The sequence below is a fragment of the Lytechinus variegatus genome, chromosome 10 (genome assembly GCF_018143015.1).
Source record: "Lytechinus variegatus isolate NC3 chromosome 10, Lvar_3.0, whole genome shotgun sequence".
Classification (NCBI taxonomy): Eukaryota; Metazoa; Echinodermata; class Echinoidea; order Temnopleuroida; family Toxopneustidae; genus Lytechinus; species Lytechinus variegatus.
The window spans coordinates 19,025,373-19,050,937 of record NC_054749.1 but is presented as its reverse complement, the minus strand read 5'-3'; the positions used below and the strand labels follow the sequence as shown (position 1 = coordinate 19,050,937).

Sequence of the window (25,565 nt, the reverse complement as noted above, 5' to 3'; positions counted from 1 at the left end):
CATGGAATATATCAGCGGACGAATCCGACTAGTAGTCAACCTGGGGGGCGTTTCATGAAAGGACTTGTCGGACATTTTATCCGACAAGTACCAGTTTATCCGACAGTTACCATAGGAACAGTGCCTCTGAGCCAATCAGAATCAAGGAAAGATGTCAGATCTGACAACTTGTCGGATGAAAATATTGATGAAACACTCCCCAGGTTTCGTTTATATGTCATATTATGCATGTAAAACCTTTTAGCGGTGCATTAAAAAGTTAAAAAGTACCGATCAATTTCTCGCTCAGTGGATGGAATATCAAACAGATAACACAAATTAGACTGACCTTTGACGACCCAACCCATCATGATTTCTTGGTATTTTGGATACTGCCTTTTATAAAGCTCACTGTTGGTATACTTGAAATTCCTGTTGAAATATTAATATTTCCATGAAAGGGTTACAGAAAGAAAACGGGAAGGAGAAAGAGAGAGAAAGGCAGAGATAGCGGGGTTCGTGATTAGATAATGATTGTAGCTAAGCATGAATAATTACATTCATATTCCTAAATCTCTAAAATTATTTCGGCAAAAAGAATCTCAATCAAGCGCTTTTCAAGGTATACAGTCAAGGCCACTCCCAAATATTTGCAGTTTACTGCAGAAGTCTTTTAATTAAGTATTATTCTTGTTCATTCTGAGAGGTTGAATAAATAAATATGACAAGAAGAGAATGAGAGAAAAGAAAAGAAAAAACAATGAGAGGAAGGAGAAAGGGAGAGATTGAGAGAGGAAGATATGGGTTGGTTAGGGGCATCTTATGAAAAGAAGAATATGAAATAGTTTTAGTAGTAGTAATAGCAGTAACAGTAGTACATGTAGCAGCAGCCCGGGAGTAGCAGTAGGAGTGGTAGTAGTAGTAGTAGTATAAATAGAAGAAGAAGAAGACGAAAAAGAAGAAGAATTAGAGGTAGTAGTAGTAGAAGTAGTAGTATTAGTATTAGCAGTGGTAAGTAGTAGTAGTAGTAGTAGTAGTAGTAGTAGTAGAAGTAGAAGTAGTATGCGCATTGAAATATATATATAAAGAAATTGTGAAATATGAATGTATAACTATTACTATCATCATTATCAGTAGTATTTTATCATTAATAGCAGTAGTAGTATAAGTATTAGTAGTAGTAGTAATAGTGGTAGTAGTAGAGGTAGTTGTAGTAGTGGAAGTAGTAGTAGTAGTAGTAGTAGTAGAAGTAGAAGTAGTAGTACTAGTATATATGTTTTTTTTTTCATTGGAATATTTCATTCAGGTACAGATGATAAAAATAGTAAACCACGATACAACAGTGAATGAAAACGTTATGCGTATAAAGTAAATCATACTGAAAATAAATCAATATCTAGGTTTTGGTTAGTGACATTTATAAAAAAATATTTTACATAACTGATGAAATAAAAAGAAACGTTATTGCTATTAGTATTAGTATTATCATTATTATTAGTAGTAGTGGTAGTGGTGGTAGTAGTAGTAGTAGTAGTAGTAGTAGTAGTAGTAGTAGTAGTAGTAGTAGTAGTAGTAGTAGTAGTAGTAGTAGTAGTAGTAGTAGTAGTAGTAGTAGTAGTAGTAGTAGTAGTAGTAGTAGTAGTAGTACTAGTAGTAGTGGTGGTGGTAGTAGTAGTAGTAGTAGTAGTAGTAGTAGTAGTAGTATGTAGTAACATTAATGGTAGTAATAGTAATACTGGTACAACTATAGTAGGAATAGCATTTTGTGGAAATGTAATAGGCCTACAGGAACAAGAAGAGATATACAAACTTAACGGAGAAAGAAAAAAAAAGAGTCGAGGAAGAGCATAAAAGAAGTTAATGTCTTTTCAGGCGAAACGAACACATCTACGATACACTTCTGGATCCCGTCGAAATTACAATACCAGATGAAATATTATAAATACCTGTGGTACGATAACCTGTACCATTGTTGCATTGTGTCGGATTTGCAAATAAGTCGGGTTGGGATGTTTGCAAATGGTGCATGATTGTTTTTTGTTGGTTTTGCCGATGAATCCGCCTGCATTTTATCATGTTCACGAAGCTTTTATTCACGACATTACGCACGGGTTGTGACCATGTTCATCAAATGTCATGCCAAGATCTTACTGCAACCTCAGTCTTTCCTTGGTAATTCATCAGGGTGGGATCTCTATGACCGTAATCAAATTTTGACAAAAATATGCTCTGCGTTGAAATGCTTATTCACCATGCATGTTCACAAAACAAATCAAATATACATACATCATATTTCAATTTTCAGTGATAGGAATAACTTAAAGAAAAAAAAAATCAAATATAGTACCACGTGGAACATGTTCCATGGGTAAAAGAACGGTTCCATGATATTTGCTCTGGCCACAATTGCTCCGCTATAAATTTCACACACTAATCGAATGACCAACTTCAACCTTGGGTTTAACAATATCCCCTGCTAAACCTAAACCTAACCCTAACATAACATAAACCCTCTAGCAAACCCTACATCTTAGACAAATTTAATCCCGGAGCAACTGTCGCAGAAACTAATGTCGTGTCACCAAAGGGTACGATACAGTGAAACATTCGAACCGGACTCCAAACGATGGTATTCTATTGACAAAAACTTTGGTCTGTCTCAGTCGGTTTCGTGTGGCTTACCATTACTTTAATAACAAACCTTATGGAACGCCCCCGTCTCCAAATGTTTAATAGGTTTTTGTTTTTTTTACAACATGCATTTTCTTTATTGTGGTTTGCTTGAACATTGTTTCTTCATGATGTTCATCGTTCGTTATCTTTAATCACTCTTGCATACCACTGGCCACCATAGCTGAATGATGCTCCCGCTGCCGAATAACAGACTTATTTTTACCCTGGTCGGTCAAGCATGTCTAGTATGGCACGCCCGGGGGGGCACTTATATTGGCGAGTGGATACCATGCGCAACCAAAAAAAAAACACGTAAAAAGGATGTCTTTTTCACGATAGGGCACGTTACGTACGTAACGTGATAAGGGTGTCAAAAACACAAAAATAATGAAAAAAGGATATCTATTTCGCTCGGAAAATTACGTGTTTAGGGTCGAATATGCGGGGATGATAAAACAAAATTATGTTTTATAAAGGATGTCCTTTTTGCCCCAAAACTTCGTGTTTAGAGTCCGATTTGTGCGAGGTGTAGGTGGGGTCGTACTAAACCAAATAAGGTAAAGCCGCGACGACTGAAGGACTCGTAACAATAAAACATTCCTGTACTTGTTTAGGGGCTCATTTCAGGGAATATTTGCCAAGAGTATCGTTTTGTTTCCTATACTCGTTAAGGGTAGGGTTTCACACGCCAATACTTGTTAAGGGGTGCATTTTCAGAAAATGGAAATTACGTGTTTAGGGTGCTTTTCGAGACCCCATGGTCGCGCATGGTATCTACTCGTGAATGGAAGTGCCCCCCTCCCCCCGGGATGGCACGCCAAATAAGGTTAGTCTACATTATTATCTGCGTTGGTCTGTCATCATCAGCATTTTGTAGCCGGTTCCCCATTTGATTATTTAGAACATATTGATAATTCGATTAGGGAGATAAAGTATAGTCGTATACCCGAATAAAGGTGCATCGAGCCCAACCACCTTGCCGAGCGAGAACGAACGAATTAGTCTGAATGCAAAGAACCCCATTGGAACTTTCATCAACAAGTGGGTCTCCACGCAAAGACTAGCACAAAATATCAGCTCTTTCCATTCTTAGCTCGAGGACATTACACTCTAAAAAAAGTTTACCCAATATTGAGTAAAATGGGACCATGCATGTTGGTTGAGGAAAAAGTTACCCAGTATGGTGTCAATTTTACACAATGTTGCGTTGAAATAGCCCAATATAGGGTAAAAAGATACCCAGCAAACATGCATGTTCCCTTTTTACTCAGTATTGGGTAAAGTTTTACTCAGTGTTTTTAGAGTGTATATGCAGCTAATGCAAGGCATTTTGAACTGCACTATTAGATCCTTTACTCGAGGGAATGGTTTGCACAGCTGACTACGATCGACCTGGCCACAAACTGATCATTATTTTTTTCATCGAGTTTTACAAGGTTTACCGGTTTACCGGTTTGGCAGTGGGAAGGTTTTATGTTTTAATGGTTTCACAATAATGAAAGATTTTCTTAGCATCTATGACTTCGTTCAAGCACGGTTAAAGGAATTAACAGGGATAAAATGTGGCTTAAAATAAAATGTATTACAAATATGATTCTGACTGGAAAAAGTATGCCTTGACTTCAACTGTTTGAAGCAAAAATATGGAAGGCTCAAACAATTAGCCACGAAGTCCTTTTATTAGAGATTGAGCAGATACAGCCCAGGGTACTGATACAACAAACAAGCATTGTATTATTTCCAAGGTTGTCCAAAATTTACATGAATTACAGAATTTAGATGATTTAAATCCCGACGGAATCTGGGTATCATCCGTTCTCTGGAACTACTCAAGTGCAGCTTTGCGGTCCCGTGTGTCATCACGCACCAGTTGCCATGCTTGGAGACCGCCATCTACAGCTTGGAACTTGAAAATTGATGGAGGTATCAAGCTAAGGTGCCATGAAAGAGACTTATTCCTATTGCAAAAAATAATAGGAATATAACAAGAGGAAAGTGGATGGGAAAGAAAAACTCAAATGACAGAGTTATAATAATGTTGATAGAACTCAAACGGCGCTAGTTTGCATGTCTTGGGGTGGGGGGTGGATGATTGGTCGGTTGGATACACAGAAAGCTTTTGGTTTGTGTTTTTTTTTCTTCAGAACAACTTTGAATGAATAAAGGGTTATGCAGAACGCGGGGCATATAAACGTAATGTCATATGATCAGTTATCCCGCAAATCTGTTCAATAATGTCTAATTAATTTTTGTGCTGTTATGACAGTTTCGGATTTGTAAAATAAAAGTTTGCAGAGTTTCGTGTTGGAAAAGGGTAGATGGTGTTGTTAAGGGTATGTACATGTTGACAGGAAATGTGTAGTTTTTTGTAATTAAGCATTAAGAATGCAAATTGAAATACATTTATATCTGATTTTTTGAAATAAAAAATAAAGGACTGGATCTAGCAAGAAATTGTGATACTGTTCAATTACGACCTGCTCGTTTTGTAACAAGAAAATCAGTGGTCATATTTTAAAGGAAATATCAAAAAGGACGATATTCATTCAAATAATCAGATTTTATGGTACAACAAATATATCGTTCATGATAATCAGCCACTTTTCTACAAAGATTGGTACTCAAGTAATATAATTTTTTTGAAAGATATTTGTATTGAAGGTAAATTTATATCTCTTTCAAAATTGAAAGAAAACTTTCATGCTGAAAAAACAAAGGCGAGAGTCCTATTTGATTATTCCAAATTACAAAAGGCAGTACCGAAAGTTTGGATGAATAATATAAAGGAAACTAGTTTGTTAGAAATTCCAAAAATACCAGTGCGTCAAAAAGAAAAAGAAATGAAGTTTTGTTCCAGTAAATTGTTTTATCATATCCTATTAACATATGAAAGAAGTAGTGTTGGTCCATCATACTGGACAAACTTAACTGATGATTCCATAAATTGGAAAAATATCTTTCAAAGAAATCTAGAAAATACAAAAGAAAACAAATTGAAACAGTTTAATTTCAAAATGCTGTATAACTTGATCCCTACTAGAAGGATGTTGTTTTTATGGCAGCTTAGCAATTCTGACAAGTGTGAAGCTTGTAATTGCACAGAAGACTTACTTCATGTTTTGTTGAAATGCAAAATGAACATTCCTTTTTTCGATAATCTGTTTATGATGGTTAAGAATGTTTATAACGTAGAACTTTGCTTTGACATTAATACTTTGTTGAAAAATTATCAAGAAAAAAGTATTGATGATATCATGTCTATTGCTTTCTGGAGCATATACAAAATGTTGATTCTGAGGAACGAAAAGGGAACAGATCAAAGAAAGAAAAGATTGTGGTTTATTTTTTTGAAGGAACTTAAAATACGAATTGATAACAATAATGCTCTTGTGAAAAAGGGAAAACGAAAAATGTACAATTTGCCTGAAACGTTGAAACTGTATTTGTAGAATGTTATATGGCTTTGTAACCGAATGTGAGATTTTTGTTGGAAAATAAATGCACCTGTTAAAGGGTGAAAGAAAAAAAAAAAAAAACAAGAAAATCAGATTAAGTTTTGTTTTACCGCAATAACCCCAAACTGTACAACAATACCACAATATGGAGTATATATTTTTTTCTTTTTCGGACGATAAATATTTTAATTTGGAAATTATCACCACGCCTTTTGGTACGGAAGTTGAGGTCCGGCGCAGCTGAGTACTCCACGATAGTTTTTTAACAGTTACTCCTAAAAATTTTGAATGTTGTTTTCGTTTTATAGAGAGACGTTATTAATATTAATCGTTAATAAAGGCATTATTAAAGTGATGCTCTGGGCTGAAAATATGATTTAATGAGATAAAGAAAAACCAGACAAACAAAACACAAAAAAATGATCAAAATCCGGCAATGAAAACAAAGTTATGGCATTTTAAAGATTTGCAGTATTCCGGTGAAACAGTTCCAGGCATGTCTTAATGAATATTCAATGATACAATTGATGACGTCATATCCCTACTTGTTCTTTTTTATTTTATTATAACATAGGTGATAGAGTTCGCGCCGACGACCATACAACACAGACACAAGGGCTGAGGTTTCTTGAGCTCTTTTTATTGCTCAAAGAAAATACTTTTTTAATATCAATTAATACAGTGCGTATCAAAAAGAAGTTTACACTTTGAAAAAGCTCTGGGAAATTAAAAATATACAACATGTGGGTAATTTTTTCACATATAATCTTGGGTTAGGGTCTCATCTATATCCAATGAAAGTAAAAGTTTTGACAGAATGTTACACTGGAGTGAGTACTGTCCATTTTTGTAAAGCTCGCAGAAATCTGTTTACGCAGAAATGCTAGTTTTCACGCTGTGTCAAGGGGAAAGGGCGAAATCAAACTTACCCTGCAATACATTTTTCCTACACTTCTCTTGCACTTTGAGTCAATTAAGATAAACAGATACATTCAAGCATTTTAAAACAAATTTGCCACCCAAATTGAAATTTCAACACTTAGTAAGCACAACTTTTACCCTTTTTGTGCCAGCTGGATCTGAGGACATAACTGAATCTGGACAAAAGTTTACATCAGACATCTCCAGCACTTTTTTCACTAAGTGTTTTTATTATTGAAAGTGGGTTGACATTTAATTTTTCGTTTAATACTTGCTTCTCCACACTTTTCCCCAAGCTTGACAATGATTAACAAAATAAAAATCAAGCCTAATTCATTTTATGCAAATCACAGCTCAGTGTAAATCAAATATCGTCTTGATGGCCTTGGTGAGTGGGGGAGTGGGGCGGGGTGCAATGCACTCTTCGAAGTATATTGGGCAAGGAAACAAGTTAAAAGAGGTCCAAGATATCTTCAAATCAATTTCACTTGCTAAAATCTACGTGTTCGTCATGATAAAGGTTTACTTTTATTCGCATAGCTATTTCAAAGTTCTGCGCAAATCATTTTTCACTAACTTTTCAAAAGTGGTGCTCACTCAAGCGGAAATATTTTTCGATAGTTTTATCGTCATTTGCTTAACTGGATCTGTACCAATGTTAAAATGTGGAAAAATCTTCAGGATATTACAAATCTATAATTTTACAGGATTTTTTCAAAGTGTAATTTGTTTTTGATACGCACTGTATAAAACCACACATTACATAATAGCGGTATGAATAGTACAGTTCTAAACATAAAAAAATACAGATTTACATTATCAATGAAGGCAATAAACTACGTTTTCTTCAGTGACTAGTAAAGACAAAGTAAATCAAGAAGTATATCTCTTTCCTTATTGGATATAAAATTGTATCAAGAATATTTTCGTATTTAGAAAAAAACACCACAATAACATACATATGATATAAGTTTAAAAACTCTCCCTATAGACCATGCACTCACCGGTCAGACACTATCCCGCATTTGCTTCAACATATTGGGGGTCCTTGCAGAAGTCCTATAACTATATTGATGCATGTCACTTACAGATATACACAGCCATGTTAAGCGATACATAACTATGGGAACATTAGAATTACTATTTGGTCTATCGACACTGACTTTTTTTCATTTCTTTTATTTATACCCCCGTCACACTTATTCGGAATCAGCAGGAATCGAGCAGGACCAGCCGGAATGAAGAACTTTCAAAATTCGTGCCACATTCGGGAGGGAATTTGAAATTTTCACTACTTATGCAAAAATGTCTTCCTTTTTTGCGACATGACCGGGTGACTTCTACTGCCAAATGACGTTACAACAGCAGCTGGCCGCGTTTTATGCGATTCAGTTTTCTCTATAATGCGATCAGAATGCCTCGAATGCTCTCACAATGTCGTAAGAATATTTAGAATGCAGTCAGAGAGCAGTCAGAGTGCACTTCGAATGTCGTTCGATATTTCTCCACTTGGAATGCACTTCGAAAGTTTTGAACAAAACATTCGGGCCGGTCACAAGAATGGACCCGAATGTCTGGAATGCACTCAGAATGCAGTCAGAATTTTTAGAATGCGCTTCGAATATCCAGGAATGTACCAAGAATTTTCATTCCGACGGCATTCCGGCTCATTCCGCCTCTAGTGTGACGAGGGTTTTAAGGCTGTGCAAGAATTACACAAATGAATTAAAATCATCATATCAAAATGAACGTTATTCATGTAGCAATTGGTAATACAATACAATCAAAGTAAACCCAGGCACATGGCAGAAAACTATCAGGTGAGCTTTCTGTCCAATCAAATATCATTCCAAAAATTGAGTAAATATTATAACATGCATATATATATTTATATGTATCACAGTAATATTATAACATATCAATGAAATAAACATTCAATTTACTTAAATAAGAGTATATACATGTATATAAATCAACTTACTTCCATACTTCAAGATTAAACTTTCTTCTGCAGGGACAAGTATCCTCCTCAACAACAAACAGTGGAAATGCCCTTGCTACTGCCAGTGTCATGAGTCACTGGACTCTCTCCCTAGCTAACAATAAAAGTGCAATGGTGCACATCAAAGTACAATAGAATCCCTACAAGGGGTACATGAATTGGCATCACTGCTACTCCTAAAACATGTACTGAAATGAAATAATAAAACATAGTATCCTCTTAACTAGATTTTTAAAAGAAATATCATACAAGGGAAACCCTATTTACAACATAGGAAATTAGGTTTATTCAAAGTTTTTTCTACCAAGAACTGAAAAAACTGTTCTTTTGCATTTTATTTTGATATAGGAAATAAGGTTAATCAAAGTTTTTCTACCAAGAACTGAAAAAAAAATGAGTGACAACTGATTTAGAGCATTACATATTCATTGCTGTAACTCATTTCATTATAGAGGATAGGTTAACAACCCATTTATCCTCATTCGCTAATGAGGCGGTGACCTTCTTCGATTTGGGTTGTATCAACTTTTCAAATTTATCCTGTTGCCTTTTCTTATATTTAGCGAAAACATCTGCGTAGATATTTTCATTCACCTTCAGAATGTCTGTACTATGTTGGGCTTGCATAGTCTCTTTGATATCGGCTTTCAAAGTTTCGTATTCCGTCTTTGCCGAATCAATCAATCAATCATTTCAGAAAACGGGGGGCGGCCGTTTCTGCTATCTTTCTTGCTCCTTTGGTGTTCATAGGAGGTTTGACCCGCAGGTCTTTGGGAACCACTGACGCTTTAATGCAACGCACAAGAAAGGTCAAGTGGTTGGAAAACCTTTTTACTACATCGTTCGTATCTTCGAGTTAACTTTAGGGCGGGGCGCCCATATGATCGTTCAATAATACTAAATAGGTTCATTATTGCGGATTGAAATAATCGCTAGAGGGTATTTATTTGTCTCGCAATCTACTATGGTCAACAAGGAAATTCGTGATCACTCTCGCAAAAAGTGTTCACTAGCTTACAAGTTCACGAGCTTTCAAGTGCCGCTGCAACTCTTTATCAAGTGACGAAAATTGTCTGATGTCGTACTCTATTTATACTAATCTCCAGGACCGTACGCACGAACGCGAGAACAAAGTGATCACGAATTTCCTAGAAAGCCAGTGAACATTTTTTGCGAGAGTGATCACGAATTTCCTTGTTGACCATAGTAGATTGCGAGACAAATGAATACCCTCGAGCGATTATTTCAATCCGCAATAATGAACATATTTAGTATTAAGTGAATTAATTGTAATAATATTTACATCAAATTAGTGGAATTGGATGAAATTTTCACACTATTATCAATCTGATGTGTAATTATTTAGTTATAAAGATATACCCGGATTTTGCAATATTACGCTCGTGAAAAAACTGTTCCCTGTGTTGAAGCTGTATGTGTGGACTTACGGACACTCAAATGCACGCGACTGTACCATTATGTTGCTCCAGCCGCTGTATTCCATCACTACTGGAATGGACTGCATCTGTGTTAACAGCCCTGTTTAATAGCTCCATGGAATTACCAACTTCAACCCTGAATTTCACTTACCCTATAGCTTGCAACCCTTACCCTATATCAATCCCGACGAAATTATCAATCAATGAATCAATAAATCAATCAGTCAATCAGTCCAATCAATCAATCAACCTACAAACCAACCAATTAATCATTCAATCAATCAATCATTCAAATCAATCAGTCATTATCTATCAATTAATCGATCAAACAATCAATGGTTGTAGTGGTGTCGTGGCCGCGTAGGCGCCTGGCTATACAGGGAAGGTCGCGGGTTCGATTCCCGACCCCGGCACCTATGCCCGTGAGCAAGGCGCATTTAATCTGCAATACTCTTTTATCTTGCTTTAAAATGAACTGAAATGCTGTATGCATTCATTGGTAACTAGGTGTGCACTTGTTACAAAAATTAATCCGATCAGTCAATATCGATCAACTAATCAATCTTTTATTTTTTTAAAACAAGTTCCCACCTATTTACCAATAATGCATATAAGATTTCCATTTATTTGAAAGCAGGATAAAAGAGCATTGTAGATTAAATGCCTTGCTCACGGGCGTAGGTGCCGCGGCCGGGGATCGAACCCCGGACTTTTCATGTATAGCCAGGTGGCTTAGACCATTCGGCCACGGTACCTCCACTATTATCTATCTATATCGATCAAACCAATCAATGAATGTAGTGGTTTTGTGGCCGAGTGGCCTAAGGCACCTGGCTATACATGGAAAGTTCGAGGTTCCGATCCCCGGCCCCGACACCTATGCTCTTTTATCCTGCACTCAAATAAATGGAATGCGTTACGTATGATTTGTAATAGGTGTGCACTTGTTTTGAATAAATAAAATCCATTAATCAATCAACCTATCAATCAATTAATCAATCAGTCAATATCGATATATCAATTAATCAGTCAATTGATCAGTCAATCAAAGCAATCAATTAATAATCCATTCAATTAATATAATCAACCTTTCAATCAATCAATCAATCTTTTTTTTACATTTTTTTTTCAATTTCTTATTGAAACAACTGTAGTTTCTCCCCTCTACCTAACTATCTTATGACTTTATGATTTAGGAGTACCTCAAAGAAATGCATTGTAGTGTAAGACTTCTTGCACAAAGCAAAGCATAACCTTTTATTTAAGTAACATTAAAAATACGTGTATGAAAACAAGAAAGAAAAGGGTCAAAATCGGTACATAAAGGCCATTTTGAAAAATGATCTCCCATAGATATTTATTCGACTTCGGAACTTCAAATGAGTCAAAGACTCTCGAATATGTAATAATAAGGTAGAATAATGTATTTTGGCGACCATCTGGGACATATGCAAATTAGAACACTTTCTACTATTTGGATTTTGGGAGATTTTTAGTATGGGCTTCTGTTTCCGCCAAAGAAACGTACTGCAGTGAAAAAAATTCTGTTGCAATTTGTTCCAAGTAAAAGGTGAAAATGACGTATTGACTACTGTATTTTAATTTAAAAGGCGAGAGTCAGAACTTCTAGACCTCGACTAGCCCAATTACTGCAACACTTACTTTTCATTTCCCCCTAAATTTAGCAATGTGCCTGCTCACCATATTCGACACTGCAGGGACAGCGAAAAATTACAAGAGCATATTTCCCATTAAGTGTATCTGGCCAGTGGTTTGTACACGCACAGATCCAGGGGACGGGGGGGGGGGGGTGTTGCACCCACAAATGTAATAACGCCCACAAATGTAATAACACTTTACCCACAAATGTAATAACGCCCACAAATGTAATAACACTTTACCCACAAATGTAATAATTTCACCCACAAATGTAATAATGCACTTTACCCACAAATGTAATAATTTTTGATCGCCCACAAATGTAATAATGACTTTACCCACAAATGTAATAAATTTGAAGGGATTTTTGGCAAATCCGTTCTGAACTAAAATCGTATAGTAATGCGTTCATATAGCACAAAAGTGCAAAGTCTCTTTTCCTGACCCGGTTAATTAACAAATTATACTATAAATCCAAAGTCTTTATTCCAGACCCGGTTGTTTCAAAAATAATAATATGAGCCCAAAGTCTTTATTCCAGACCCGGTTGTTTAAGAAATAATCATATGAGCCTAAAGTCTTTATTCCAGACCCGATTGTTTAAAAAATGATAATAGAAGTCCAAAGTCGTTTCTCCAGACCCGGTTGTTTTTTATAATGTAAATCCAAAGTCTTTTTCCAGACCCTGTTGTTTCAAAAATTATAATATAAATCCAAAGTCTTTATTCCAGACCCGGTTGTTTAAAAAATAATAAAATAAGTCCAAAGTCTTTATTCCAGACCCGATTGTTTAAGAAATAATCATATGAGCCTAAAGTCTTTATTCCAGACCCGGTTGTTTCAAAAATGATAATATAAGTCCAAAGTCGTTTCTCCAGACCCGGTTGTTTAAAAAATTATAATATAAATCCAAAGTCTTTTTCCAGACCCTGTTGTTTCAAAAATTATAATATAAATCCAAAGTCTTTATTCCAGACCCGGTTGTTTAAAAAATAATAATATAAGTCCAAAGTCTTTATTCCAGACCCAATTGTTTCAAAAATGATAATATAAGTACAAAGTCTTTATTCCAGACCCGGTTGTTTAAGAAATAATCATATGAGCCTAAAGTCTTTATTCCAGACCCGATTGTTTCAAAAATGATAATATAAGTCCAAAGTCGTTTCTCCAGACCCGGTTGTTTAAAAAATTATAATATAAATCCAAAGTCTTTTTCCAGACCCTGTTGTTTCAAAAATCATAATATAAATCCAAAGTCTTTATTCCAGACCCGGTTGTTCAAAAGATAATAATATATGTCCAAAGACCCGATTGTTTCAAATATTATGATATAAGTCCAAACTAAGATACGATAATGATATTCCGGTGGAATAAAAATGAGAATCGAACCTAGCCTAGTCTCCAGACCCAGTTAATTAAAACTGGTGGAATCAAAGTCTTTGTTGTTGTTTTAAATTATACTGAACGTATTGTGAATATACGCGCTATGAGTAAATTGAGAATCAAGCATAGTCTTTTCTCCAGACCCGGTTATTTAAAACTAAAAACTAAAACCCTATAGTAATGCCTTCATATAGCACAAAAGTCCAGTCTTTTTCCAGACGCAGTAGTTTCAAAAATTATAATGTAAGTCCAAAGTCTTTTTTCCAGACCCAGTTATTTAAAAAAATATAATATAAGTCCAAACTAAGATACCATAATGATATTCCAGTGGAAAAAAAGAAAATCGAGCTTAGCCTTTTCTCCAAACTCTGTTTTCCTTCAGCAAGAAATTTATCCGCAATGTGCTGCACTCGACCCAGGTGAGGTGAATGGGTACCCGGCAGGATTAATTCCTTGCATGCACTGAGCGCCGGTGATGGCAGCTCGAGCTAAAGCCGGGGTAATAATAGCAGCGCTTTGTATCCTCAGGCAAAAGGCGCTTTATAAATACCGCTATTATTATTATTATTCAAAAATTGTAAATAACAATAGAACAACAACAAAAACCGTATAAAGACCCCATAATCTTATCAATGCTGGATAACATGGACATATAGCGTAGTCTTTCAGCCAGACCCAGTCATTTGTTTTTCAAAATAAGGCTAAGAGTAAAAATATAAATAACTCCAAATCTAATACCAAGCAATCCTTGAACCTAAGAACATGTTTTTAAAAAGAGGTTTAGAATGTTTTCTTTATCCCAGACCTAATTATTACAAAAATTACGAAAAAAATCTAACATAAGACCCTATCATATTCTCTTGGAATAACATCCTCCAGACCAGGTTATCTAAGAAATGAATTTAAAAAGAAAATCAAATCTAAAACCAGTTTTCAAAAGTTACACCCAGTAAAAAATATGTCTGTACCCCACACCCAGATTCTTTTGTATAATAATACTAAGACCCCAACAAAACATTATATTTATGCATTTGCAAAGAAAACGTCCATTTTCCAGACTTGGTTATTATTTAAAAATAAAATTGTCTAAAACAAATACCCAATAATCTAACTACTGTGGAATAACATGGAGATCGATTGTAGACTTTTCTCCAGACACAATTATTTCAAGAATAAAAAAACAATAAAACCCAACCCCCAACAACGAATCTAAGAACCAAAAATCCTCCAAATTAAGACCAAGTACAAAAGCACATGTTTAGAGCGTTGTCTCTATTCCAGACCCAGTCATTTAGAAATTAATTCAAACAATCTTAAAAACATAATACTTTGTCATATTCTTATTCCTGTTGAATAACATTATTATTATGCTTAGACCTTCGTCTAGATCCAGCTATTTATAAGATAAATAAATAGTGAAAAAAATCAAAGCTAAGACCAATCTTTAAAATTGAACCCAGTTAAATGCTTGGGTTTAGAGAGTTGTCTTTACCCCACATCCAGTTCTCTTAAAATACAAATTAAGCAAAAGATTAATCTAAAAACTTAGACACCAGCATCTCCCAAACTATAAAACCCTGTGATTAGGCATACCGTAAGTTGGTATACAACTTGTTTTTGTTTGATGGAAGTGAAATAAATAAAATATAATAATAATAATAATAATATATATGCTGAATATATTACAAATAGTGCTTGGTACACTGAAAATTTAAAATACCGAAGAACTTGTTAAAACTTTATCCCCTCTTGCTAGAATGATTTTCTTTTATATAATATCTCATAGATCGTCGATCAACAACCTTATCGTTTACGGGAAGTAATCCCCATATTGTGTGCTGATATCTTATTCCTCAGTTTTTTGTTTTATATGTATTTAAAGGTTTTGTGTTTTTTTTCATTAAAAAAAGGAATGAATATACAAAAAATAATAATAATAAACAAGTGGAATGCTTCTAACCGTCTCACCTGCATCACGCGATTCAAAATAGCAGCAGTGCTGACATTGAAAACTACTATAACTCGCACAAGATGTTAAGTGACACTTGGTTACTCTTATTTCCACGTTTTATGAACTAGACCAATACACTTACAGAAATAGGATGGTAATTCAACAAATACCCCCAATGTGGCCAAAATTCATTGACCTCACATGACCTTTGACCTTGATCATGTGACCTGAAACTTGCACAGGATATTCAGTGATACTTTATTACTCTTATGTCCAAGTTTCAAAAGTCAGATCAATAAACTTGCAAAGTTATGATGGTAATTCAACAGATACCCCCATTATGGCCAAAGTTCATTGACCTTTGTCATGTGACCTAAAATGCACACAGGATGTTCAGTGATACTTGATTACTCTTATGTCCAAGTTTTATGAACTAGACCAACATACTTTCAAAGTTATGATGGTAATTCAACAAATGCCCCAAATTCGGCCAAAGTTCATTGACCCTAAATGACCTTTGACCTTGACCATGTGACCTGAAACTTGCCCAGGATGTTCAATGATACTTGATTACTATTATGTCCAAGTTTCATGAATCAGATCCAAAACCTTTTTAAGTTTTGATTGTAATTCAGCAGATACCCCAAAATCGGCCAAAGTTCATTGACCCTAAATGACATTTGACCTTGGTCATGTGACGTAAAACTCATGCAGGATGTTTGGTAATACTTGATTAATCTTATGTCCAAGTTTAATGAACTAGGTCTATATATTTTCTAAGTTATGATGATATTTCAAAATCTTAACCTGAGGTTAAGATTTTGATGTTGATTCCCCCAACATGGTCTAAGTTCATTGACCCTAAATGACCTTTGACTTTGGTCATGTGACATGAAACTCTGATAGGATGTTAAGTAATACTTGATTAACCTTATGGCCAAGTTTCATGAACTAGGTCCATATACTTTCTAAGTTATGATGTCATTTCAAAAACTTAACCTTTGGTTAAGATTCGATGTTGACGCCGCCGCCACCGTCGCCGTCGGAAAAGCAGCGCCTATAGTCTCACTCTGCTATGCAGGTGAGACAAAACGAAGTAATGAAAATAATACTAAATAAAATTGTTACCCTACTTCTCATACAGTGGGTGGCATAAATAGTCAATCATGACTTATTGCCAAATAAAAACATGGAATCGAATGCCATGGTTATCCCCTCTTGTTAGAATGTTTTTCTGTTATATAATATATCATAGATCGTCAATCAACAACTTTATCGTTTTCGGGAAGTAATCCCCTATTGCTTACTGATATCTTATTTCTCAGTTTTTTTTTCATATGTATTTTAATGTTTTGTTATTTAGGTTTATTCATAGAAAAAAGGAAGGAATATACAAGAAATTATTTTTTTTAAAGGACAAGTCCACCCCAACAAAAACTTGATGTGAATAAAAAGAGAAAAATTCAACAAGCATAACACTGAAAATTTCATCAAAATCGGATGTAAAATAAGAAAGTTATGGCATTTTAATATTTCGCTTCATTTCACAAAACAGTTATATGCACATCTCGGTCGGTATGCAAATGAAGAACTGATGACATCAATCACTCACTATTTCTTTTGTATTTTCTTAAATGAAATATGAAATATTTTTATTTTCTCGTTATTGTCATGTGAAATGAGGTTTCATTCCTCCCTGCAACACGTGGAAATTTATTATTTTAACATTTTGTGCTTTAGGCAAGGAGGTCCTAATCGTCAAATTTGTAAAAATTGAAATAATGTATAATTCAAACAATGAAAACCAAAAGAAATAGTGAGTGAGTGACATCATGAACTCTCTCATTTGGATGTAGCTGGCTCGTTAATATAACTAGTTTGTTAAAAATAAACAAAACTTTGAAATGTCATAACTTTCTTATTTTACATCCGATTTTGATGAAATTTTCAGCATTGTGCTTGTCTGATTTTCCTCTATTGATTCAAATCAACATTTTTCTGAAGAAGACTTGACCTTTAATGGTTGCAGGGTCTTTGTTTTGTTGTTGTTGTTGTGTTTTTAATGACTTTTATAACTGGGTCTGACAGAAAGACTACGCTATATTTCCATGTTATTCAACATAAATAGGATCGTGGGTCTTTGTTTTTTTATAATTATTATAATTTTTGAAATAAATGGGTCTGGAAAAAAGACTTTGGACTTATATTATAATTTTTTAATTAACCGGGTCTGGAAAAAAAGATTTCGCATTTTTGTGCTATATAAACACATTACTATAAAGTTTCAGCTTTTAGTTACCGGGTCTGGAGCAAAGACTATGCATGATTTTCAATTTACCATTAGCGTCTGGAGAAAAGACTAAGCTCGATTCTCATTATATTATTTTTGAAACAATCGGGTCTGGAATAAAGACTTTTGGCTCATATGATTATTTTTTAAACAACCGGGTCTGGAATAAATACTTTGGACTTATATTATGATTTTTTAACAACCGGGTCTGGAATGAAGACTTTTGATTTATATTAAAATTTTTGAAACAACAGGGTCTGGAAAAAGACTTTGGATTTATATTATAATTTTTGAAACAACCGGGTCTGGAAAAAGACTTTGGATTTATATTATAATTTTTTAAACAACCGGGTCTGGAAAAAAAGATTTCGCATTTTTGTGCTATATAAACACATTACTATAAAGTTTCAGCTTTTAGTTACCGGGTCTGGAGCAAAGACTATGCATGATTTTCAATTTACCATTAGCGTCTGGAGAAAAGACTAAGCTCGATTCTCATTATATTATTTTTGAAACAATCGGGTCTGGAGAAAAGACTTTGGACTTATATTATCATTTTTGAAACAATCGGGTCTGGAATAAAGACTTTTGGGTCATATGATTATTTTTTAAACAACAGGGTCTGGAATAAAGACTTTGGAATTATGTTATTATTTTCTAAACAACCGGGTCTGGAATAAAGACTTTGGATTTATATTATAATTTTTGAAACAACAGGGTCTGGAAAAAGACTTTGGATTTATATTATAATTTTTCAAACATCCGGGTCTGGAATAAATACTTTGGGCTCATATTATTATTTTTGAAACAACCGGGTCTGGAATAAAGACTTTGGACTTATATTATTATTTTTGAAACAACAGGGTCTGGAAAAAGACTTTGGATTTATATTATAATTTTTCAAACAACCGGGTCTGGAATAAAGACTTTGGGCTCATATTATTATTTTTGAAACAACCAGGTCTGGAATAAAGACTTTGGGCTCATATTATTATTTTCGAAACAACCGGGTCTGGAATAAAGACTTTGGATTTATATTATAATTTTTGAAACAACCGGGTCTGGAATAAAGACTTTGGGCTCATATTATTATTTTTGAAACAACCGGGTCTGGAATAAAGACTTTGGATTTATATTATAATTTGTTAATTGACCAGGTCAGGAAAAGAGACTTTGCACTTTTGTGCTATATAAACACATTACTATAAAGTTTCAGCTTTTAGTTACCGGGTCTGGAGCAAAGACTATGCATGATTTTCAATTTACCATTAGCGTCTGGAGAAAAGACTAAGCTCGATTCTGGAAAAAGACTTTGGATTTATATTATAATTTTTGAAACAACCGGGTCTGGAGAAAAGACTTTGGGCTCATATTATTATTTTTGAAACAACCGGGTCTGGAATAAAGACTTTGGACTCATATTATTATTTTTGAAACAACCGGGTCTGGAATAAAGACTTTGGATTTATATTATAATTTGGTAATTGACCGGGTCAGGAAAAGAGACTTTGCACTTTTGTGCTAAATGAACGCATTACTATACGATTTTAGTTCAGAACGGATTTGCCAAAAATCCCTTCAAATTTATTACATTTGTGGGTAAAGTCATTATTACATTTGTGGGCGATCAAAAATTATTACATTTGTGGGTAAAGTGCATTATTACATTTGTGGGTGAAATTATTACATTTGTGGGTAAAGTGTTATTACATTTGTGGGCGTTATTACATTTGTGGGCGATTATTACATTTGTGGGTGTAACAGGGGGACAGGGGGCACTTTTGAGAAGCAAAATTAAAAATTTGTAATGTAAAAATGCCATGAAAACAATGATGTGCCCTCTTTTTTGTAGGTTAAAACCTACATCATTGTTATTAATTAGATTGGCTGATGATGATGTCATGTCCCCACTTTTTTAATCTGTTATTACACAAAATCATAAATATTTATAAATGCATCAATATTCATATAGCACTTTTCCACACATGCTTAAATCGCTTTATTATAATGTAATAGGTAAATTCTGCTCGCCAAGTACTTACAAAAGATATAAAGTGGATAATATTGAGAAAATAAATGAGGTATTAGCTGGTGTCGAATACTCGTAATTACGAATATGAACGGATATTCATAGGGAGACTATCCAAGATACTGGGACCAGTGAAATTGATACATTGTTGACCTTGGAGTTCATTTTAGTAATTTTTAAACGAAAGGGATCTGATATAGAACGTAATGAAAAGTGAGATTGTTGGACTGGAAAAAATATTAAGCCTAAGCTATAGACCAATTTCACAACGTGAGAGGGCAGCAGACTGGTCGCCATGCTGCGGTGGGCGAATCAACTTTTATAGTACACAAGTCAATAGGGTATTTGGTACATTCGTTCGATTTTTTTTATTTTGGACCAATTGAGCAGATTTCTTGTAAGATTCACAATGAGCATTAATCGGAGTTCAGGTCGCAGCTGTGCTGTGTTCAATTGCCACAACAATTGGAGAAAGCTTCAGGATTGGAAGCAAAGTGAATGTGAAATTCACTCGCCTTTGACTCATAGAAGCCTGTTTGTGTGTGAAGCCGTACTCCCTGCATAGGTTTCCAGGCCGTGATGAAGGAATGCGTCGCCAGTGGATAAAAAACATCAACAGAAAGGACTTAGATGGAAATATCAGTCCCTCTCTCCCTCTCCCTCCCTCTCTATCTCACACTCTCCCTCTCTCTCCCTCTCACTATCCCCTTCTCTGTATTACACTATCCCTCTCTCTCCCTCTCTCACACACTCTCTCGCTAGCCCCCCCCCCTCTCTCTCCCTCACTACCCCCCTTTCTCACTATTCCCCTCTCCCCTCTCACTATCACCCTCCTCTCACACATACTCTCTCCTCTCTCATCCTCTCTCTCTCTCTCACTCTATGTCTCGTTCACTCTCCCGCTACTCTAACACAATTTACTAGCAACAAGAAGTGAGCTCCCTGATGAAAACCAACAGCGATTCTTGGTCATCATCAACTCACTTTTACTGACAAAACTAAGGGGAAAAAGTAGCCAAAGTGCAAAAATTCATCATACCTTCATCGGTCAGATATGGCCATTGTCTTACATCGTCTACCCAGGTGTTCATGCTTTATTTTATTGTTTTATGATGAAGTTAATGACACAATATCAGAGTTTATCTGTAATCTTTCATTGAATTTGTACACAGAGCCAATCGCGGTCAGCGCACTTGCCCACCGCAGCAATGGCGTCGCCGATAGAGGGCCAAATACATAAACCGGCCGTGAAATTGGTCTATATTGTGGTGTCAGGCTAGGACATATGCAAAAACAATGCGATTTTATAAGTAATTCTCTTTCGGACCGGTAACCATGGTAACCAGGAAGATTCTTATAGCAATAAAGACACTTGTTGAGACATTATTATAGCGACGAATACAATTAGACACCTAGAGTTCTAGTAAATTCAGCCGACTGGTCGATGCAATCGCCGATTGACAAATGAATATGGTAAGCTAAGTATAGTGCCTAGGTCTACGAGAAGTAATGAGTAGATATTATGGGGTTGGGGGTTCATATAAAAGTAGCTTGTTTCTTACCATCCATTTATTAATTTCATAAACACAGATCTCCATCAAAGAGAAGGTATTGTGAAGACCATTTGGGGATTTGGGATCAAGCGAATATATTGGACATCATCAGCATATAAGTGACATTCAACATTTTTGTGCCTTAGAATGTCGCCAGGTGTTCTTAAAATCAAGAGAAGAGCAGAGGTACCAATACGGAACCCTGAGGAACTCCGTATTGCAAATTTGCACTCTGCGAAAATTGGTTACCAATTGACAGTGTAAATGATCGACCATCTAAATACCGAGAAAGAGTACAAACGACTCAAAAGTATAGTGTGACTGTGATCAATGATGTGAAAGGGTAAAATCGGCTTTACTTCAGGTCAAGCATGACCATAATTACACCTTGATTTTTATCCATTACCAACAGCAAATCAAGCTTGACCCGAACTAAAGCAGACTCTATCCTCTGATAAACTTTATAAGCAGGTTGTAGCTTTTTTTTCGTGCAGACTTCAACGATCCAGATGCGCCATTAACTGTCGTGATACGACTGTTTCAAGAACCTTTGACAGAAATTCAAGATTTGTTACGGGTCTATAAAAAAGACTAATAACATACAAGACTTCAATATTTTTTTTATTTTGATAAACACTAATAAATTCATCAGATATCAATTCTAAGTATAAATGCATTTTGACCAATATTGTTTAGGCCTACACTAATCTTACAATAATGACTGAACAAAGAATATGACCAAACGGACCACACTTTGACTATTTTCAATAAAGTGAAATTACCAAAAGCACACTGAGAAAAGTGCCACAAGCATGACAAGTGTAATGATGCAAAATGCCAATATGTCTAAAATACTTAGAATGTTTTGTAATGTAAGTGGCTAAACTGTCCAGACTTTGAATATTCTAGCAATATGCGGTGGAAAAAATTCTATACTTCTTATAAGTTTTTGCAATGTCATATGACCAACGTGTTTATATAATTAGAACATTTTAATCATGTCAAATGACCATTCTTTCTAGATTAAGAATAGTTGTGCAATGCCAAATCATCAAAATACTTAGCTTGGCTTATTGTTGCAATGCGAAATGACTGACGTTTCTACTCAATTATTAATTCAAAGTGCACTTGAACTCTACCTTAACATTACTGGATAAGCTATGGTATTATTGATAGTAAATGACTTTGTGTGCATTTAATTCCTTGATTACAATCGATTAAGCTGCACCGTCAGCGAACGCAGATCCCAGGAGAGTCGAATTCCCAGTCATTTGTCTCAAAAGTGGTCACGCCATCAGCATCGCAGGCAAGCTCACCATCAAGATGCCCAGCATCACCATCAGCATCGGAATCAGCAGCAATTTCACTGTTACCATAACCACCACCATTGTTAGAAGCATCAGGGTTAGTGACATCATCATTATTACTATAATCACCATCAACACCACCATACCCACTGTAATCAAAGTTATCAGCGTCAACACCACCATCGTCGACATTGTCGCCTTCACCAGCATCCCCGTCATCATCATAACCACCATCATTGCCACTTCGTTCGTTTCCATCGTTATCACTGGCAGCACCTCCATCGTCGTCATTTGCGCCATCTTTGTCGCCAAGAGTACCGTCATGGTCTTTCTTCCCGTCATCATCACCATATCTGCCGCCATCATCACCACCACCTTGAGCATTATCATGATTATCATCATTATCGGCGGCAGCACCATCATCGTCCACATCATCACCTTCCATTTCGCCACCAATACTTCCATGTTCTTCCTCTCCGTCATCATCAGTAGCAGCAGCAGCAAAAGCTGCACTGACATCATCAATTTCCTCTTTTGCTTCTTCGCCGTGCTCCTCATCAGTCGTAGGTGCACTGTCGCCAAGCGGCCTTTCGGATACCCCGATATATCTCAAGTGGGTTCTCGGCCCAGCCAAAAAACGAGAGACTGAAATGACCTCCACGCCTCGTGTCAAGGAAATCGCTTCATGACTGTTATTAATCTTCCTCCAAGAGACCACGATTCGTTGCGGCTCGTCTTCATTTTCGACGTCTGTTTCCCAACGAAGAGTCTCGGAAGTTACTGGTTTATCTCGCTTTGTATTATTGAAGAACCTCAAAGAGACTTCGTTCCTACGGCAACCCCGAAAGAATGCTATATCAGTGATAAGAACGTAGGGATGATAAAATACAATCACTAAATAATATGTATTTATCTCGGGAAAGGGCCTAGTGCTACAGTGCTACCAAAAACCGATATCGAATAATTGGAAATATTTTTACCAGATTTTTTTTTCAAAAGAGGCTGGGTCACAAGATCGCAATTTTAGAGGTCTATATGCTTGAAGAACAATTGGGTTGTATCGGCTGCAATATGGGCCTTTTGGTGTACATAAATCATGTAGACATTGCATAATCAATCTAAAATTACTGACTTAACTCACGCATCATAAGTCTTACAACTATATATATATATATATACATATATATATATTTGAGATCAGTAGTATGGAGAGGGCCGTAGCAAGGTCAATACCCTCTCCATACTACTGATCTCAAATATAGTTATGAAGGAGACCCGTACACGTACATCGCCAAGATTGATCACATTTACCTATATATATATATATATATATATATATATATATATATATATATATATATATATATATATATATATACATATATATATATATGTGTGTGTGTGTGTGTATGGTGTGTGTGAGGAAAGGGTGTGTGTGTATATACATAGCTGAACAAAATAATAAATACAATAGGAGTGTGAAGAAATCAAGCAATAACTTTTACAAATTCATTAATGCAAGAATTTATAAGTATTAAAGCGATAAATAGTACTCACACATTTCAGAGCAGCGACTAGATTGGTATGTCTTTTGGAGGCCGAATGGATGGTGACAAGAGATAAGGATCGCTTCACGCGAGGCTCGAACCGTGAAGTTGACAAGGGAGTTGTATGAGAGTATCGGTGGATGGAATAAGGCCATCCTCTTATCGGGATAACCGGGAGATGTGCTCACTTTCAAAGATGGTCCTTCTGTTATGAAAAGTTAAAGTTAGCGAGATGTAACCGAACATGTTTGAAGCTGGACGGAATAAGACCAGGCTCTTATTAGGGTCACAAAGAGAGGTAGTCGCTTTCAAAGATGGTCCATTTATTAACTTAAAGCCCCCAGTCACATATAGACTGATCAGATCCGAGTTGATCCGGTAGAGAAATTCGAGTTAGATGTGTTGGAAGTTCTTGTAGAGAGCCCCGCACCGCACTTTTTGGAGGTCTAACACATCCGGCATCATCTATTGGCTGCCGTGTTGGAAGAGCAAGCAGGGATGGCCGTCCGTGTAGCTGCCGTGTTAGTCCGCACTAACGCCCTGGTGGTCCGTGTAGACGACGGGCTCTGCCTCGACGGTCCGTGTGTTGAATGTGTACAGTCATCAACGCTCGTCGACGCTCTATCCAAGGCAAAATCAATCCGGACTTCTTTGGCCTGATACCGGAATGATCACTTTAGATCCTTGGACATCCGTGTTTATATGTGACTGGTGCTTTTAGACGTAAGCGATAAAACTTCTAAAAAATACGAAACAAACTTGAATAATATTCTTATGACTAAAGGAAAATGAAACCCATGGAAAAATTAAGCCTTATGAAAACAGAAAAAACAAAAATTATAATAATAATAAGTATTTTAAAACACTTTTGCACGTACAAGATCACTAATGGCGTGGATTTCCGCCGATTGGCAATGCGACCAAAATTGCGTGATTTCGTACAATACACTTTAGTCTGCACATTGAAAATACCACAAACGCCTTTTTTTGCTCATTCTCTAATTTTTGTCGGGAAGTTCTTGGTCTTGGGTTGATATACCTATGCCAATTAACAAAATAATCTAGCGTGAAAAGTGAGTGTTTAAAGATGTCATCTCTAACATTTTGTGCTTAGGGCTGGATCAGGGCTAGAGTTAGGATTAGGGCTTGGGTAATGGCTTGGGTAAGGGTTGGGTTTGGTTAGGGTACTGGAGTGACTGGGGAAACGCACACACACGCTCTCGCACGCCCTTATACACACACCCTCACACATACCCACACAAGAATGAATATAATTTAATAGGAAAGGCAGAATTCTATGTTCTTATGGGTATATTGTTTAACAATTCAACTCTTACCTCCGAATATACCGTAGAGTTCGAATTGCATTGTTTCATG

At 35.8% G+C, this 25,565-nt stretch overlaps 1 protein-coding gene and 1 long non-coding RNA gene across 2 annotated transcripts; both read right to left on the bottom strand.

Moving 5' to 3' along the window:
• Positions 1 to 328: 328 nt before the first annotated feature.
• LOC121423019 lies at positions 329 to 9,082 on the bottom strand. Its single transcript, XR_005971221.1, has 3 exons — positions 9,010 to 9,082; positions 4,414 to 4,610; positions 329 to 411 (listed from the first exon to the last, which is right to left on the bottom strand). It is a non-coding gene; the product is annotated as an uncharacterized LOC121423019 (long non-coding RNA).
• A 12,748-nt stretch (positions 9,083 to 21,830) lies between these two features.
• Positions 21,831 to 24,373, bottom strand: LOC121423253 (coiled-coil domain-containing protein 1-like). The gene is made up of 2 exons (XM_041618578.1): positions 24,199 to 24,373; positions 21,831 to 23,493 (listed from the first exon to the last, which is right to left on the bottom strand). Exons 1-2 carry the CDS (start codon positions 24,341 to 24,343, stop codon positions 22,565 to 22,567), a joined length of 1,074 nt encoding a protein of 357 aa, XP_041474512.1. The 5' UTR covers positions 24,344 to 24,373; the 3' UTR covers positions 21,831 to 22,564.
• Positions 24,374 to 25,565: the final 1,192 nt, after the last annotated feature.

Excerpts from the sequence above, each read along its gene's own strand:
- LOC121423253 (XM_041618578.1), bottom strand. The coding sequence starts at position 24,343 with ATGGCCTTATTCCATCCACCGATACTCTCATACAACTCCCTTGTCAAC. Across the intron at positions 23,494-24,198 it reads TAGTCGCTGCTCTGAAATGT|CATTCTTTCGGGGTTGCCGT; the intron begins GTGAGTACTATT and ends TCACTGATATAG.